Source organism: Monodelphis domestica, chromosome 2 (genome assembly GCF_027887165.1).
Source record: "Monodelphis domestica isolate mMonDom1 chromosome 2, mMonDom1.pri, whole genome shotgun sequence".
NCBI classification, from domain to species: Eukaryota; Metazoa; Chordata; class Mammalia; order Didelphimorphia; family Didelphidae; genus Monodelphis; species Monodelphis domestica.
In genome coordinates, this window is record NC_077228.1 from 134,450,658 (window position 1) to 134,469,956 (window position 19,299).

The 19,299-nt window shown below is 34.9% G+C and overlaps 1 protein-coding gene across 1 annotated transcript in view; it reads left to right on the plus strand.

The window, feature by feature from the left end:
* FBXO28 (F-box protein 28) overlaps positions 1–19,299 on the plus strand; it is an 82,293-nt gene that overhangs the window by 8,901 nt on the left and 54,093 nt on the right. Inside the window, exon 2 of the mRNA XM_001367823.4 lies at positions 13,244–13,353. Within this exon, the coding sequence (XP_001367860.1) occupies positions 13,244–13,353 (110 nt within the window). The remainder of the gene's footprint in view (positions 1–13,243; positions 13,354–19,299) is intronic.

Below are 19,299 nucleotides of genomic sequence, written 5' to 3' on the forward strand. Positions count from 1 at the left end.
AGTTTAGAGATCTTTGCATGTGAATCCAGCTTGGAAGTCAACTTGCCTGTGTACTCTTGCTTGGCTGGTTATTTAACCCTCTGGTCTTAAGTTTCCTTGTGTAAAGTAAGTGAAGATAATGGTCCCTACTTCAATGTTGTGAGAATCACAACCAAATGAGATCATATCAACATAAAGTGCTTTGAAAATCTTAAAGTGCCATATAAATATTTACTATTATCATTAGCAGAAAGCGATGAAGATAATTGTTTTTATCTGCATAGGAAGAGATCACAAAGTAGAAAAGCATTAAAGTAGGAAACAGACAAGATTTCATCTATGAAATGGAGATGGTAATACACTACCTTTCTTGCTTTGTTTTTGAGAGGAAAGAACTTTTCAAACCTTAAAGCTGTATGTAGATGTATTATTTTTGTCATCTATAAAATGGAAGGGTTGGGCCAGATGATTTTTAAGGACCCTCCATGTCCTTATCATGAATATGATGATAATTTCTTAATTATGTAAAGAAAAATATCTGAAATTCAGTTAATATTCTATGATATGATAAGATCTTTTCAGAATTGAGTGATTCAAAGAAGACTGCTGTTTTTTAAATAAAAAAATATTAAAAATTTTAAATTGGGGGCAGCTGGGTAGCTCAGTGGATTGAGAGCTAAGCCTAGAGATGGGAGTTCCTGGGATCAAATCTGGCCTCAAACACTTCCTAGCTGTGTGACCCTGCACAAATCACTTAACCCCCATTGCCTAGCCCTTACTGCTCTTCTGCCTTGGAACCAATATACAGGATCGATTCTAAGGCAGAAGGTAAGAGTTTTAAAAAAAATTTTTAATGAGATTTAGAAGTTTTAAAAAAACTTTTAGAAACAGCTTATTTATCCAACTTTGCCAGAAAGGCCAGTGCAGTGCAAACAGTTTGTAGAGATTACCTGGTGCATGAGAATGGAGGGGTTTCTACATTTAGAAGTTGAAAGAAAAAAAAACAAAATATAATAGTCAATCAAAGTCTGAAATCATTGCTCCTTGCTCCCTTTCTAGGTTCCCCACCAGCACACCTGTAGCTCTTGCTTGCCTTGAGGAAGTTGCCTTTGTGTTGGATGAGAGATAGGCCCTAGAATATAACCTTCTAGACATGCTAAAATACATTACCTCCTGCCTCCCTAGCTGTGTGCTTAAAGGTGGTTCTGTATAATAAAAGGTTGTGAGGTGGGGTGCTCCAAGACCTTGGGAATTCCTGCCTCCTGGCCCTGCTTCCTGGACACACCATTTTCTGCCACTTTAGTCTGCCTCCAAAATCTCTAATATCTTTCTGCTTGTCTAAGATGGGTCTCCTAAGAATTCACTACCTCCTGCCTCAGTTTCCAGATGCTTGTCAACATATTGTGCTTTTCACTTACCTGACACCTGACAACCCACAGAACACAGGAAACCTACACCAACAACAGTGGCAGGTTGGGATCTCTCCCTGCCCTTTCCCCCCAATAGTTAGCATAGTCCTACTCCATATCCCAATGACACTAAAGATATGACTACAAAAAACAATATTTATTCCAACCCCCTCTTCCCTTGCCCCCAACTCCAGCTCTCAAATTTCATTCTCACCTATTTTATTTACCTGCCTTTTCTACTATACCTTCTAGAACTTAATTAAATTCTCCATAGTTAACAAATTTTATTTCATTTTTAAAACTCTTCTCTCTTTACATTTTGTGAGACTTGCTGAGACCTAGCTCCCTCAGGATGACACTGCATCCCTGGTTACCCTTTCTAGTACTGGTTGTATTTTTTTTAATGCCCTAGTAGCAGGTGAGCAAAAATACGCCTTGCTCCCTCCATTGCTATTTCATTTAAATGATATTTTATTTTTCCCCTATTGTATATAATATTCATGTTTTTAAAGTTTTCCAAATTCTCTCCCTTATGACCTGCACTCCCTCTCTGCTTTCCCTCCTCCCTGAGATAGTAAACAATCTGATACAGATTTTACATGCACAATCATGCCAAACATTTTTCCATATGAGTCATTTTGTGGAAGAGAGTCAAATTTTAAAAAAAGATGAAATATAGGATGTTTCAGGCAGCATTTATTAGTTCTTTCTTGGAGGGCAGATGATATTTTCATCAAGTCTTTGGAATTGTCTTGGATCACTGCATTGCTGAGAATAGCTAGATCATTCAAAGTTATTCATCAAGAAATATTGCTGTCACTGTATTCCAGTGTTCTGGTTCTGCTCACTTCACTTTCTGTCAGTTCATGTAAATCTTTCCAGATTTTTTTTTAAATCATTCTGCTTGTTATTTCTTATAAAACAATAGTATTTCATTGATATTACATACAACAACTTGTTTAGCCCTCAATTCCAATTCTTTGCCACCACAAAAAGAGCTGCAATAAATATTTTTGTACAAATATATGCTTTTCCCTTTTTAAAAAAATTTCTTTGGAATATAGCCCTAGTAATGGTATTATTGGAGCAAAGGATATACACAGTTTTAGAATTCTTTGAATAAAATTCCAAATTACTCTCTAGGATGGTTGGATTAGATCACAAGTCCATCAACAGCATGTCAGTGTCCCAATTTTCCCACATCCCCTCCAACATTTATCAATTTCCTTTTCTGTTATATTAGCCAATCTGATAGGTATGAAGTGATACCTCAGAGAAGTTAAATTTTCATTTCTCTAATTGAGTGTGTTGGGGCATTATTTCATATGACTATAGGTGACTGGTTTCCTCAAATGAAAACTGTTTGTTCATCTCCTTTGACCATTTATCAATTGGAGAATAATTTTTATTCTTATAAATTTTACTTAGTTCTCTATATATTTAAGGAGATTAGTTGTAGGATTCCAGGAAGAATCTCTGAGCTGAGCCACAGAGAGCTAGTCCTTTGTCAGAGATATTTGCCACAAAAATTTTTTTTCTAAACTTTCTGCTTTCCTTACAAACTTAATACAATCAAAATTATTCATTTTCGGGTCCTCTGGATGTCCTACATTCAAATCTGGCCTCAGACACTTCCTAGCTGGGTGACTCTGGGCAAGTCACTTAGCCCCCATTGCTTAGCCCTTAACACTGCTCTGCCTTGGAGCCAATACACAGGATTGATTCTAAGATGGAAGATAAGGGTTTTTTTAAAAAATTACTCATTTTACATTTAACAATGTTCAGTTTGTTTGGTCCTTAATTCTTCTCTTTTCCAAAAATCTAACAGGTAGATTATTCTATGCTCCTCTAATTTATTTATGGTTCACCCTTTATGTTTAGATCATGTACTAACCTTATCTTGGTATGTGTCTAGATATTGGTCTATTTCCAGTCCCTGTCATACCATTTTCCAGTTTTCCAAAACAGTTTTTGTCACAGTGAATTCTTGTCCCAAAAGGTTGGATCTTTTAATTAATCAAATACTAAATTACTATGGTCATTTATTAGTAGGTTTTGTGTATCTTATCTTTTCCCCTGATCTACCACTCTTTAGATGATTATTACTGTGTAATATAGTTTGAGATCTGGTACTCCTATGCCATCTTTCTTCATATTTTTTTCATCAATTCTCTTGATATTATTGACTTTTTTCCCCAAAATGAATTTTGTTATTCTTTTTCTAGCTCTATAAAATGACTTTGGAGCAGTTTAATTGAATAAATAGATTAGGTAAAATTTTTGTTTTTATAATATTTTCTGGCTTACCCATGAGCAATTAATATTTTTCCAGCTGTTTATATCTGACTTTTTTGTGTAAAAAGTGTTTTATAATTATATTAATACAGTTCCTGAGTTTGTTTGGGCAAGTAGAATCTCAAGTATTTTATATAACCTACTGTTGATTTAAGTAGAATTTCCTCAATCTACAAGACTCCCAGGTTCTACTCCTCTGCTCCATCTTAAATACACAAAGGTATGACTATAATTTGATCATTGCCATCACCCAAAAGAAATCCGTGTTCAAGAACTACTAAATTCTTTTGTATGATCATAATCTTTTATCAGTCTCTCTTTCTCTATATCTTACTATGCTTAACCTTATTTCTCATCTTTCCTTTGACTTTCACCCCTTACTGCTCTCTCAGAACATCATCCATACTCTGACTACATTATTTTCCCTTCCTTCTCTTTAGAAAATCAATGCCACATTATCCTGTTGATAACTCTCAACTCTTTTGTCTTGTGTCTGCTCGGGCATCAACAAACCCTAACCCTGATTTATTTCTACCATCTGCTTGCCTGCTCCATCTAATGAGCTGTTGAACAGAATTAGAGAAAGTCATAAAACCATGCTTACTTAGTCCACTACAAATTCATTAACCATTTTTGTCTGAGTCTTTATTATAGCAAAACGGTCCTAATACTCCTCCCTAAATGATTCTCTACCCACATACCACAGTTACTGTCCCAGACTTCTCCTCAAGCCTCCCCATGCCACCCTCAGCTGAAGACTTCATCTTCTACTTTATTGGAAAGTTTGTTGAGAGGTGAGGATTTTCTCATCTCATCTCACTAACATCCTCCACTATATCCTCTTTCACACCATTCTTTAAAGAGATGACTCTTCTCCTTGTCAACTCCTCAACATATACCTTTAATCATTCTCTTCTCTTATCTTCTATTAGAGATCTCTTCCGCTCTCATCCCTACTCTTTTAGATCATGAGTCTCTCTGTAACTACTTCTCACCTTAAAAAACCTTCAAGGGGGCAGCTGGGTAGCTCAGTGGATTGAGAGCCAGGCCTAGAGACGGGAGATCCTAGGTTCAAATCTGGCCTCAGACATTTCCCAGCTGTGTGACCCTGGGCAAGTCACTTGACCCCCATTGCCTACCACTTACCACTCTTCTGCCTTGGAGCCAATACACAGTATTGACTCCAAGATGGAAGGTAAGGGTTTAAAAAAAAAAAAAAAACCTTCAATAGGGCCTTTCATCTGTGCTAGCCGTCCTTTATCTCCTCTTCTCAGCAAAATGCCTTTAAAAAAATTGTCTTGCCTCCATTTCCCCTCCTCTCTAATTTAAAACCCTTTGGGATCAGGCTTCTGACATCATTCAACTGAAATTATTCTATACAAAGTTAGAAATGTAATCACTAAACCTAGTGACTTTTTCACAATTCCTTCCTTTTTGATCTGTATAGCATTTGACATTGTTGACCACTATCTCACCCTAGAAACATTCTCATCTTTTGGTTTTCATGATAATGCTGTCAGTTTCTTCTACCTGTCTGACCACTTCTTCTCAGCCTCCTTTGCTAGATCTTCACGCAATGCAGAGTATTCTCAAAGGCTCTGAACCCTTTTCTCTGTATATACATACATTGTTTCTCAGTGACCACATCAGCTCCCATTTGTTCAGTTATCTTTATGCACATAATTCTGCTATGTATATTTCCAGCCCCATTCCACTGTGCCCTACTTCTACATCACCAGCTACCTATTGAACATTTAGAGCTAGATATCCTATAAACATTTCAAAGTCAACATCTGAAAAATAGGTCATTATGTTTTTCCCTAAACCTTCTCTTCTGAACTTTCATATTTCTGACACGAGCAATATGATCCTTCCATTCACCTGTATTTAGTTTGAATGTTATCCTCAGCTCTTCATTCATTCTCCCCACATATCCAAATCAGTTGCTAAATCTTATTAATCCTGCCTCTACAACATCATTTGCATATATTTCCTTTCCATTCACACAGTATCTATTATCAGGCCATCATCTCTCCCAGGATTCATACAGCAGCTTCCTGATCAATTGGTCTCCTTGCTTCATCTCTTTCTCTGCTATAATCCACAAAGCAAATTTTCCTAAGGTACAGGTCTGACCATGTTACCCATTCCCCATTTGATAAACTCTAGTGCTATCCTATTGCCTAGGATTAAATATAAACTCTGTCGTTTAAATTTCTTCACAGCCTGGGCCCTTTGTATCTTTCTAGGCTTTTTTATTCATTATTCTACTCTTATCTACTCTATGGTCTAGTCATACTGGCTTATTTGACATTCTTCACACATAAAATTCCATTACTTCTGTTTCTTTGCATTGATTATCTCCCATGCCTGACATGCCCTTCCTCCCTATCTTTACCTTTTAGAATTCTGGATTTCCTTCAAGATGCATTTTATAGACCACACTCTTTAAGATCCCATTCCCCGTCTACGGAACTGTTAATGTCTTCCCTTCTGTTATCTTCTAGCTACTCTCTCACTTCATATTTATATACAAAATACAATTCTGAGTGTGTATGTATACACATCTGAAATGTTCATATTTGCTATAATTTATTTAGTTAAATTAAAACCATTCTGACAGTTTTTTTTTTTAAATAATAGTTGGTGTGATGCACAGCCGTAACTAGAAATTCTTACACCTAGGGAACAACATGAGAGATACCCTCAAATGGTGTAGAGGCAGATACTACCTGACAATGGGGGTGGGTTAGCAGAAACCTTAAGAAACTATAAGATTAGTATTGGTACAACTACCTTCAGAGGAGGAGAGAGCCATTAGGTATCATCCTGTTTAAACTCACTTTAGCATCTTATTATTAAGAATTATTGGTGGTTTTTTTCAAGCTTTGCTCTCAAAAATTTTAATTACTGTTGGGAGAGAATAAAGCTGTAATATTTTTTTAACCCTTATTTGCCTGTCTTAGACTGAAGGACAAGAGCTAGGCAAATGGTGTTAAGTGACTTGTCCAGGGTCACACAGCTAGGAAGTATCTGAGGTCAAATTTTAACCCAAATCTTCTTGACTCCAGGCCTAACACTCCACCCACTGTGTCACCTACCTGCCCCCTAGAGTGATAATTTTTGTAGCAAATGTGATTTTGGATAGGAGGCTGAAAGAAGATTTGAAACTAACTCTCCTGTACTCCCTTAAAAAAACTCACAGTTTGGTGTGAGAGCTGGAAGAGACATTAGGGGTCTCTTCCATCTCTTTGGTTTTACAGAGGAGAAACTGTGAACTGAAAGAATAAAGACTATAAGCTTTTGGGTTTTTTTCTTTTCTCTTTGATGATTTTTGTATCAACTTGATCCTCCTGCTTAGTTCCCAAGCTCTGTGGTTTCTGAGAGAGAAACACTCATGGGCAAAAAAATTCTAGGTTGTAGGAAACCCCTGTGATTTTTTTCCTTCTTCTATATGAGTAGATCCTGATATCTCTTTCCTGATTCTCCTGCTTCTAGTGCTCTCTTTCCAAAACTACTTTTTATTCATTGTGTATGTAATATGCATTGTTTCTCTCCATAATAAGTGTGTGTTGAAAGATCTTGCAACTTGTTCTTAACCAGAAGGGGTCTAGCTCCCCTACTTCCTTAGGCTAGATGTAGAAGTGGGAGGTGGGTTTTCCAACCTCATTCCTGGTTGCTAGGCTGTGAAGTGGGCCTGGAAAGGGCTCCTGAATCAATCAGCCACTTATATTCTTTCTGTGTGCCGGGAACTATGCTGAGTTCTAAAGATACAAAAAAAAAAATCCCTTACCTCAAGGATCTTTTATATTCTATTGATCAAAGTAACATATCCTCATATAAATAGTTTAAATATAAACAAAGTAAATACATAGTAATTTCACAGGTGAGGAGTACAGTGAGAGCCAAGGAAGTCAGGAAAGGTTTCATTTAGGAGGTGGCATTTAAGCAGTTTAAAGTATAGATTCTCAGAGGGAGAAGTGAGAAGGGAATACATGGTAGGCATGGAGGACTTACTGTGCAAATGCATGGAGACCAGAAATGGCATGTCATGTGTGAGAAACAGGATGTTCCTTTTTCTGTGTTTGAGGCATAGAGGTACAGTGAGTAGAGAGGTTGAGCCTGAAGTCAGGAAAACCTGAGTTCAATTCTAGCCTTAGATACTTAATAGCAATGTGATCCTGGGCATGTCACTTGACCTCTATTTACCTCAATTTCCTCGTCTGTAAAATAGGGATAATAATAGTAAGCCTGGAAAGAGAGACTTTGAACATTTTGTGAAGGGTTTTAAAATGTCAAACAGAGATGTTAGTTTGTAGTTGATCCAAAAAATAAGAATAACCACTAGAATATCTTGAGCAGGAAAGTACCATGGTCAGACCTAGCTCTGGCCTCTGAGGGGCCAATGGATTGAGGACAATGGTGAGACTGTGGAAGCAAGAAAATCACTTAATCAGATACTGCAAAAACCAAGTGAAAGTTTTAACTAGGACTGAGACTGAGTAAGAAGAAGGAATGAATAAAAGTTTGCAAGTTACAATATGGAAATAAAATTAAAAAGATTTGGCAACTCATGGAAATAAAGTTTACTGAATAGTGTAATATGGCTTCAAGATTACGAACCTAAGTAACTGGAAGGGTGATAAATACCCCTGGCAAGAATTGGGAAAATTTGAAGAGAGGGGTACGATTTAGAAGAATTATGAGTTGTGTTTTGACCATTTTGAATTTGAGATGTCTGTTGGGCATTTGGTTGGAGAGTAACCAGTTCTAGATACACAGACCTTGGAGCTGATGTAGAGTGTAGAGAGGGAAGAGGAAAGGTCCCAGATCAGAAACACAGGGATGAGGCTTGGATGATGATCCAGCAATTGAGATTATAAATGTTGTCTGGGGTTGGGGGGAGGGGAAGAGTGGTGTCAGAAATGCTGAATATTGCAGATAAGTTTAGAAGGGATAAGACTAAGAAAGGCCTTTGAATTTGGCCAGTAGATGGTCACTTGTACTTTTAAGAGTCTGTAGTTTGGGTTGAGTGATTAAGATTAGAAACTAGATTGCAAAGGTTTAAGTAGTGAGTGAGAAGAAAAGAGAGGAAAGGAAGTGGATGCAATAAAGGTAGAGAGCTTTTTCAAGTAGTGTGAAGGGAAAAAAAAAGGAAAACTGTAGGACAAAAGAGTGAGGGCTTTTTTGTTTTGTTTTGTTTTGTTTTGTTTTGTTTTGTTTTAAGAGACAGATCTTGAGTATATTTATATATAGGATAGATGAATCCAGTAGCTGGGGAAGATTAGAGAAGATTAGAAAAAGAACCAAAGAGAAATGCTGGGTGGCTCAGTGGATTGAAAGCCAGGCCTAGAGATAGTAGACCATGGATTCAAATTTGACCTCAAGCACTTCCTAACTGGGCAAGTCACTTAACCCCAATTACCTAGTCCTTGCCATTCTTCTGCCTTGGAAGTATTGATTCTAAGACAGAAAATAAGGGTTTTGGTTTTTAAGGAAGAGAAACAGCAGCAATCAAATATAGTAACAGTGTTACATAAACCTAAAAATTACGACTGTTCTGGTAAGGGCTTACAATATAACAAAAAACTTGTTGTTTTTTTAATTGGAAAGTAGTCTGGCAGTAATTATTTTTAGACTAACATCTGACACAGTGTACCATAATAAGCTCCAAATGTTTACATAGTCTAGGTAGAAAAAGTCATTTGAAAACAAATTACAGAATCAAGGAAAGACATCTCTTTCACTATGATTGGGGAAGAATTCTTGGTCAGACAAGGGATAGAGGTGATGATCAGAGACATTAACAGAATTTTTTTGCAGCAAATTTTTCTGTCAAAGACCTTTTATGGAAAATAGAAGTGGCTTAGTTGGCTTTTACAGGACTGATATTTAAATTATATAAGGAACGGATAAAACATATTAAAACAAGAGCTGTTCCCTTTGAGGAATAGTTAAGGATATGAATAAGCAGTTCTCAAGAGAAAAAAACAAATTATCAATAATCATTTGAAAATGAGAGTTGTTGAAGGGGCAATAAGAGGACAGACAGACTAACTACACTGTTAATGGAAATGTAATTTCGTCCAGCCATTCAAAGCAGATTAGAATTATACCCCCAAAAGTCACTAAACTGTGCATACCTTTTGACCCAGTGATACCAGTACTAGGTCAATGCTCCAAAGAGGGAAAATACACATGTATAAAAAATATTTATAACAACTCTGTGGCAAAAACTGGAATCTAAGTGGATGGTGAAGAATTTCTGAATATATTATAGTATATTATATATTAGAGTACCTTTATAAATGATAAAAGTAACAGTTTCCTAGAAACCTAGAAGGGCTTTGTGAACTGGTGACAGTAAAGCAGGAAAACAGTTTATATAATGACTATAACATTGTAAAGAAAACAGTTGTAAAAGACTATATCAGCTATAATCAATGCAATGAACAGTCATGACTCCAGAATACTAATATTGTATCATGCTTTCTATGTCTTGACTGAGAAAATATGTACTGAAAGTGTAGAATGAAACATTTTCAGACAGTAAGTGTATGAATTTGTTTTTGTTTAACTACTTTTTTGCAAGTGTAAAGATTAAAATTAATAATCAATAACTAAGTAGTATATCTTTAAAGTTTTATTAATAATAACTAAAGTAAAAGGAAGTACCTGAACTCAGCCTAGTCATGTAAAAAAAGAGAGTGCGTGGGAGGAGTTACATCCAGTTAAATACCAATAATGTGCTCTCGACAACATAGAGATGCAAGAGAAATTATAGGGAATTTGGGGAAATACTAAGGACTTCTGGGGAATGAAGTCAAAGGTTCAAAATCTCCATTTATACACAAGGAAGACCTTTTGAGAGAGAGAGTCAGTGAAACTTAAAAAAAAAAAATTAAACCCTTACCTTCTATCTTAGAATCAATGCCCTGTATTGGTTCCAAGGCAGTAAAGTGGTAAGGGCTAGGCAGTAGGAATAAAGTGACTTACCCAGGGTCACACAGCTAGGAAGTGTCTGAGGATAGATTTGAATCCAGAGCCTCCCTTCTCTAAGACTGGCTCTCAATCCACTGTGCCACATAGCTACCCAGCCCTCCCCACCAGAAACATTTTTTAAATATACAAAAGAGAGCAAAAGAAAGTTGAAGAGACACAATCAGAGCAGTGTTGGATTCAAACTGGTAGGAAAACCTAGAAAGAGTTAATGTACATATATCTGAGATATAATTCTCATTTTCAGTTCCTTGTGTAAGGAAATATTCCTGTCTGTTGGTGTTTGTCAAGTCTGTAATAACCAAAGAGTTGGGATTTTTAGCTTGTTTTAAAATAGAAAGGGAATAATTTGAGAGAGGGTAGTCTGCTACAAAAGACTAGGGGAAATGGGATCAGGGGCACAAAGAGAGATCATTGTTGTTGAGAGGAAAGGCCATTTCTTCATCAGGGACTGAGATAAAGGGAGAAAGGATGGGAGATATTAACAGAAGCAGAGCAGTTAGGTGGCACAGTGGATAGAGCACCAAGCTTGGAGTCAGGAGAACCAGGGTTCATATCTGGCCTCAGATACTCCCTAACTTTGTGACCCCGAGCTAGTTACTTAACCCTATTTGCCTAGTCCTTGCCCTTCTGTCTTAGAGTTGTTACTAAAACAGAAAGTAAGAATTTTTTTTTTAATGTTACCAAAGGGTTTCAGAAATGTAAGGTGTGGGGAAAGACCTGGAATGTTGGGAGAAGACTAGATCTTTATCTGATATTGGGGATATAGGAATCTGAAAGTATCCTCTTTGATGAATGCAGTAGCCAGTTAGTGAAAGAGTACAAGAAACCTGGCAATGAAGACATAGTTGAGATTAGGGAACATAAATTTATAGTAATCCCTGAAATGCCTCCCTCTCTACTCTATTCTGTAGGAGTGTTTCCTTAGGAATTTCATGAGGTAATCAAGCTGCTTGACCATACTAGCTTCTTCCTTAGGCATAGATGTTGCCAAAAGTTCTTTAAATTTCCTAACCAAATTTACCTGGCCTAGAAAAATGTCCCAATTTCCACTTTTGCGATATGTCAACAATGTTATTACAGTCTCGTTTCTTTTCGCTATTTTCTTTGTTATCTAATGACTTTTTTCTCTTAATTTACCTGATAACCTTAAGACTTCTGGTTAAAGGAATTGAGTTTGAGGTACCAGCTTTGCCACTCACTAGTCTAATGTTCAACCATAGTCAAATAAGTTAACTTCTCTGAATTTCAGTTTCTTTAACCACAAAATAAGGATGATATCACATAGGATTCTTTTGAGGAAAGATGTTTACAAATTTTAAATAATTATGGAGATGTGAATTGATGTTTTCTAAGTGAGGACTGAAATAAAGGACTTTCCAATTAATTCTAATTTAAGAAAATTGAAATAACTAGAACATACCATTCTCCCATGCCAGATGGTTAATTAAGGCTTTACTACAAGCTGATAGTATGTGCTTATTAGGATTTCAGGCATCAGTCAAATCCAACATTCTGTGTAATTATGGCTAATAATCTTCACACAGGGCCCTACCTGCACAAAGAAGGGTAATTACATTCTCATGTGTCTTCCTTGGAGCCAAGCTTAGCCATTTTAATTTCTATGCTCATAAGACTTACAGGAGTCTCAAGTATGGACAAATGTAGTGCACAGAGTGCTGAAATCTTAAAATCAGAGGATAGAATTTGAATCCTGTCACCAGATCCTTGGGCAAGAAACTTCACCCATTTGGACCTTAGTTTCTTCATCTATAAAATGAGAGTTGGACCAGATGACTTCTCAGGTCACTTCCAATTCTACGGCTCTGATTTTGTGATCTAATTCAATCCCATTAGAGCCAGTGACTAAATCTGGGACTTTCTATCAGAGTGTTTAGTAACCATTTATTTGTATGTTGCCATTCGAAGCTCTGTTCAACAAAGCCACTCCTGGGGCCAATAGGTGTCTCAGTGGATAGAGCACCAGGCCTGGAGTCAGGAGGACCTGAGTTCAAATTTGGCCTCAGATCCTTCCCAGCTATGTGACCCTGGGCAAGTCACTTAAACCCAATTACCTAGTCCTTACCTCCCTCCTGTCTTAGAATCCATACCAAGACCAAAAAAAAAAAGTTAAAAAAAAGATAAGCTTCTTCTCTCTTAAGGATTTTATCTCTGCCACAGATCATAATTTTATTAAAGACACATTCTGGATATTATAGTATAAATTATAAGTTTCCTGAGGGCAAGATTTATTTCAATTTTGTCTTTGTATTTCCATTCTAGCACAAAGTAGGGACTTAAAGCTTAGTGAATTGAACTGAAAGATAGAAGCTTAATATATCTTAACATTATTTGCAAACAAAAGCAAGTATATTTGGATTGTTGTGAAGAGACTATATGGCGAAAGATTTGCTCCTATTTAATTGGTAAAGAGCCAGACTGGGAAACTAGTGGAAATGGTGAAGGGAAAACTAGAAAGATGCAGGAGAACTTTTTGTCCAGTATTGAATCTGAACTAATAATAACATTTGTTTTTTCCTTGTTCCCTTGCCGTCCTATAGGTTTGTAAGCGAATGGACTTAGTCTGCCAGAGAATGTTGAATCAGGGATTTCTGAAAGTGGAAAGATATCACAACCTGTGTCAAAAACAAGTTAAAGCACAGCTTCCAAGGTATGTTGATAGTATAGCAAAGACTTTATGTTTTGGGGTTTGTTTAGACCTCAGTAAAGGTCCAGGTGTTTAAGGAGTAATGTCCTAAGTTTTCATAACAAAGGATCCATTAGCAATTTCTGCTGCTGTTTGACCTTTTTCTTTAAATTAAATTGAATCTTTCTCAACTAACAACATTTTTTTTCTGTGTTTCCCACATTAAAAAGGCAGGGGAAAGCCCCAAGTAACAAATAGGTGTAGCCAAGCAAAAATAATTCTCACATTGGGCATGTCTAAAAAATATATATCTCATTCTGCATCCTAAATCCATTGCCTACCTCTCAGTCAGGAAATGATGAGTAGAGTATTTCAGCATTTGTCCTATGGAAATATTATTGGTCATGGTGTTTTTCAGAGTTCTTAAGTGACCTTTTTCAATAAAATTTTTTAATAGGTAATCATTGTCTGACATGATTAAGGAAAAACTTTTAACTATTTGACTTTATCTTTTCATTTTTCTCCTCAGTCAGATTTGATCTTCAGTCTTAAAGATTTTTATTGAGTAGTAAAAAAGAAAGTAAAAAAAAACAAAAATTGGTCTCTATATATTTTCCATATAAGTATATTATTTTAGTTCTAAAATAGTCTAAAAATAAAAAACAAAGAACCTTTTTTACCTTTTTTGTTTTAAACACCTTAAAAAATATCCCACTACAGCTAGCTCTTTACTATTTAAGAGCTGTTTATCCATTTTTGGGTTGTTAGTGTCTTTTGTCTTTTTTTCCTTTGTCTCAGTTAATTGTTAATAGCTCTTCCAGTTAGATCAGAAGATCAAATGAATTTATTTTCCTACATTTTCCTTGGATTTCATTTACTTTGATTATAATTATGAGTCATTGAAACAAATGAGGTAGAAAAAACAGAAAATAGGAATATATTGGTTTCCATAGCCTATGTGAATAGTACTAACACCTTACACTACCATCATCACTACATCTTATAAGAAGAGAAAAGGAACCAGTGAAAAAAGCAAGAGGAAATAGCAAGGGAGATTTTAAATGGAGACCAAAAGAAATGCTAACAAAAAAAGTCAGGCTTTAGTTTCCTATAGGAACTGCTATATTTTATTCCCCATTTCAAAAGGAATGGTCAGATGATGGTAACCCTTCTCCTCCTCCGCCTCCTCCTCCTTCTCCTTCCCCTTCCTACCCTCCCTTCTCCCCCCCTCCCCCTCCCCCTTCCCCTTTACCTTCCATCTTAGAATCAATACTGTGTATTGATCTTGAGATAGAAGCATGGTAAGGGTTAGGCAATGAAGGTTGCGACTTGCCCAGGGTCACACAGCTAGGAAGTGTCTAAGGCCAGATTTGAACCTAGGACTGTATCTAGGCCTGGCTCTCAATCCACTGAGCTACCCCACTGCCTGCCCTCCATCCCCTTCTTAAGGTTATCAGGAACATGAGTCTCTCATTTCCCTTATTCACAAATTTATTTATAAGTTAGAAAAGGTAACAAGGGAGAAGTTGGAATGAAAAGAAAACCCTAGAAAGGATAAGATTAAAATTTATTGAGTAATAAACAAAGTAAATAAAAATACTGATAAAATAAATTATAAGTTGAAACATCAAGGGATAACATTTCTATAGTAATGTAGACTAAAACATCAATAGAAACATTGCAGGTAATATGAATGGCAGAAATATATCTAATAAGAAGTTCTTTGATTAGCAATACCCATTCAGGATTGATATGAAGATCAAAGGGAGATCAAGTATAAAGAGTACTTTGTGAAATTGTAAAGCTCTATATAGTTGTTTTTTACAATTTTTTAAATAATTTTTTAAAATTAGACTAAACTAATTCAATCAAAGGCACGAGAAGAGATAAAAGAATGTTTATAAAAAATACAAAGTAACCTGGAAGAAATAAGAATCTAAATTTCTAAAAATCAGAATAAATATGCTTGAGCAAAAAATCAGTGGAAAATGAAAATAAAGTAAGAAAAATCTCAGGACATAATATTAAAAGCAATTAATAGATAGTCCAAAATAAATAGACCTGAAAGGTATAACAGCAAGATCAAACCTTAGATCAATATGAATTCCAGGGTGTATCAAGGAAAAGAATTGATACTGAGTATTGATTCCAAGGCAGAAGAGCAGGAGGGTGAGGCTGTGGAGGTTAAGTGACTTGTCCAGAGTGATACACCTACGAAGTATCTGTGGACACATTTTAACCCAAGACCTCCCATCTCCAAGCCTGACTCTTATCTACTGAGCCCCTAACTGCACCTGCAGCCATAGTATTCTAAAGATAGGAGTTTGGTTAAAGTTAAAATTAACTTTAACAATAAAAATAGTTATGATATAAAAAATAAGTATACCCCTTGACATTAAAAAGGAAAAGGAAAAAATTCAATAAGACAAAATTGATTTTACCATTTCAAATGTTAAATTTGAAGGAAATGAATTATCTTTTAAAAGTTATAATGTAGGGGCATCTAGGTGGCTCAGTGGATTGAGAGCCACTTCCTATATGTCTGATTCTGGGCAAATCACTTAACCCCCATTGCCTTGCCTTTACCACTCTTCTGCCTCAGAACCAATACAGAAGGTTAGAGGTTTAAAAAAATTATAATGTACATTAAAAAATATACCTATCCATTTACTACCTCTAGTAAAAACCTTTAATATAAAAATCACTAGATAAATATTTTTCTGTGTTTACATGATTCATTTTTTTCCCTCCCCTCTTTCTTTCTCCCTCCCAGAGCTGACAAGCAATGAATAGCTCTAATTATTATTAAGGTTCTTTTATCAAACCTAAATATTCTTCTTTGCATGTTTAACCCATTATTCCTTTTTATGCCCAGTTGGAGTCAAACAGTTAGTCTTCATCTCTCTTCCACATGATAACCCTTCATTTTACTTGAAGACAACTGTCACATTCCCTATAAGTCTACTTTTCTCTGGGATAAGCATCTTGATTAATTCCTTAAACTGATCCTCATATGATGTGAACTTCATTCCTACAACTATCCTGATTGCCTTCCTTTGGATATGGTCCAACTTATCAGTGTCCTTCCTCTGTTGTCAGAATATAATAAATCTAATGAAAAGACTAACAAAGAAATCACATCTGAATTTATTAACAAATTGTTAATAATAGGTATATAGAAATGACTAAAAAGAAAAGAAACAGCACAAAAGGAAAGTAGAAAAGTGGTAATAAAGTTAAAGGTAGAGAAATAGAGTAAGAAAAATTGAAATAATAAATATAATTAAGCTCAAATTTCTAAAAGATCAATAACATTTACAAAAAAATTAACAGAAGTCAATTTTAGAAGGAGAAAGTAAACATAATCACCAAGATTAGAAAACAGAAAAGAGATGATTATCACCAGGAAATATCAAGTACAAATACATTCTAATAAATTTCTTTGGATTTGTGATCTCATTGACTTGGGCACAATTCCACCAGCACATATCAGTACTTGTTTGTGGCTTCTCATCCTGGGTGACTCTTGTTCACATCTTTTTTGTTTCTTTTTTCTCTCCCACCCCTCCCTAAGAAGGCAAGTAATATGGTATAGTTTGAACATACATTCTCAACAGTACATATTTCCCTGTTTGTCATGTTGTGAAACAAAACACATACTACTTATACATTAGAGGAAATGAATATGTTTCAATCTGCATTTGAACTTCTGCTCCTTCTATGGTAATAGATATATCATGAGTCTCTTGGAGTTGTCCTCAATCCTTGACTTGTTGATGATAGTTAAGTCAGTCACAGTCGATCATCATACATTATTGTTATTACTGTGTACAATGTTCTCCTGATTCTGTTCATTTCATGTTGCATCAATTCATATGAGTCTTTCTAGGGTTTGGGGGGGGGGTAGTCATCTTATTTGTCATTTCTTGTGGCACAATAGTATTCCATTACAATCATTTACCACAACTTGTTCAGCCATTTCTCAATTGATGATATCCCTTCAGTTTCCAGGCCTTTATTATCACTGAGAGCTGCTCTGAAAATTTTACAGCATAGAGTTTCTTTTTCTTTTTCTTTAATCACCTTAGGAAATAAACGTAATATTATTGAGTCAAAAGATATATACAGTTTTATAACTCTTTGAATATAATTCTGGAATGATTGGATCAGTTCACAATCAACCAACAATATATTAGTGTCCCTTTTTTTCCACATACTTGCCATCATTTGTCATTTTGCCCTTCTATCATTTTAACCAATCTAATAGAGGTGAGATATCTCAGAATTATTTAGATTTGCCTTTCTTTAATCAGTAATGATTTAGAGCATTTGTTCATATAGTTGTATATAACTTTGATTTCCTCATCCAAAAACTGTCTATTCATATTTTTTTACCATTTATCAATTGGGGAAAGCCCATATTCTTATATATTTGACAAAGTTCTCTATATATTTTAGATATGTGATGGTATCTGAGAAATTGTCTATAAAATTTTTTTCCTAATTTTTTGCTTCCCTTCTAGTCTTGGCTACATTAGTTTTATCTGTACAAAAGCTTTTCAATTTGATGTATTCAAAATTATCCATTTTACATTTCACGATGCTTTTCTATCTCGTTTATTTATAAATTCTTCACCTTTCCACAAATGTGATAGGTAATAAACATATATGTTCCTGTTTCTTCTGATTTGATTATAATGTCTCTCTTTATAACTAGGTCATGTATCCATTTTGACCTTATCTTGGTAAATGGTGTAAGATATTGGTTTAGTTTCTGCTGAATTGCCTTCTGGTTTTTCCAACTATTTTTTATCAGGGAGTGAATTCTTAGTCCAAAAATTTGATCTTTATCTTTGCCAAACACAAGTTTACAACTTTTACAACTCTTTTTTATATGTCTATTCTGATTCAATTTTTTGGTTTTTAGCCATAACCAGATAGTTTTGATAATTACTGCTTTCTAAATTAGTTAAAAAATCTGGTACTGCTAGACACCTTTCCCTAACATTTTTTTCATTATTTTCTTTAATATTCTTTACCTTTCATTTTCCCAAATTTTATTGTTCAATAAGAAGCATTTTTCCTTAATTTAATTGGGATGCCATTGAATATGTAGATCAGTTATTTTGTTATTTTAAGTATTTTAAGTGGGTTCTGCCCACCTATGAAAATTAATATTTCTCCAGTTGTTTAAATCTGATTTTATTTGTATAAAAAGTGTTTTATAATTCTGATCATGTCATTTTTGGAAGATACACTCCTAGGTATTTTATTCTACCATGGTCAATTTAAATGGATTGTCTCTTACTATTTCTTCTTAAAGGACAAGTAATATACAAAAATGTTGATGATTCATGTGGATTTATTTTACACCCTGCTTTTTTGCTAAAATTATTACTAATTTCAATTAATTTTTTAATTGAATCTTTAGGATTTTCTACATACATCATCATGTTTTCTATGAAAAGAGATAGCTTTCTTTGTCTATTGTCCATTGTGATTCCTTCACTTTCTTTTTCTTTTCTTCTTCTTATTATTAGCATTTCCTGGATAGTATTAAATAATATTGATGATAATGGGCATCCTTGTTTCATTCCTTATTTTATAGGGAAGGCATCTAACTTATTTCCATTGTAGATTATTTTAGCTAATGGTTTTAAGTATATACTTATTAATCTAAGGAAAAATCCATTTATACCTATGCTTTCAAGTGTTTTTAATAGGAATGAATTGTATTTTTTTCAAAAACTTTTTTTCCATCTTTTGATATAATCATATGATTTTTTGTTGATGTAATAAATTATGTTAAAAGTTTTCCTTATCAAACCATCCCTGCATACCTAGTATGCATCATAATGTATAATCTTTATGATACATTGTTGAGGTCTCTTGATTAATATTTTATTTAGATGTTTTGCTTCTATGTTAATAAAACTGACTTATAATTTTCTTTTTTTTTTACTCTTCCTG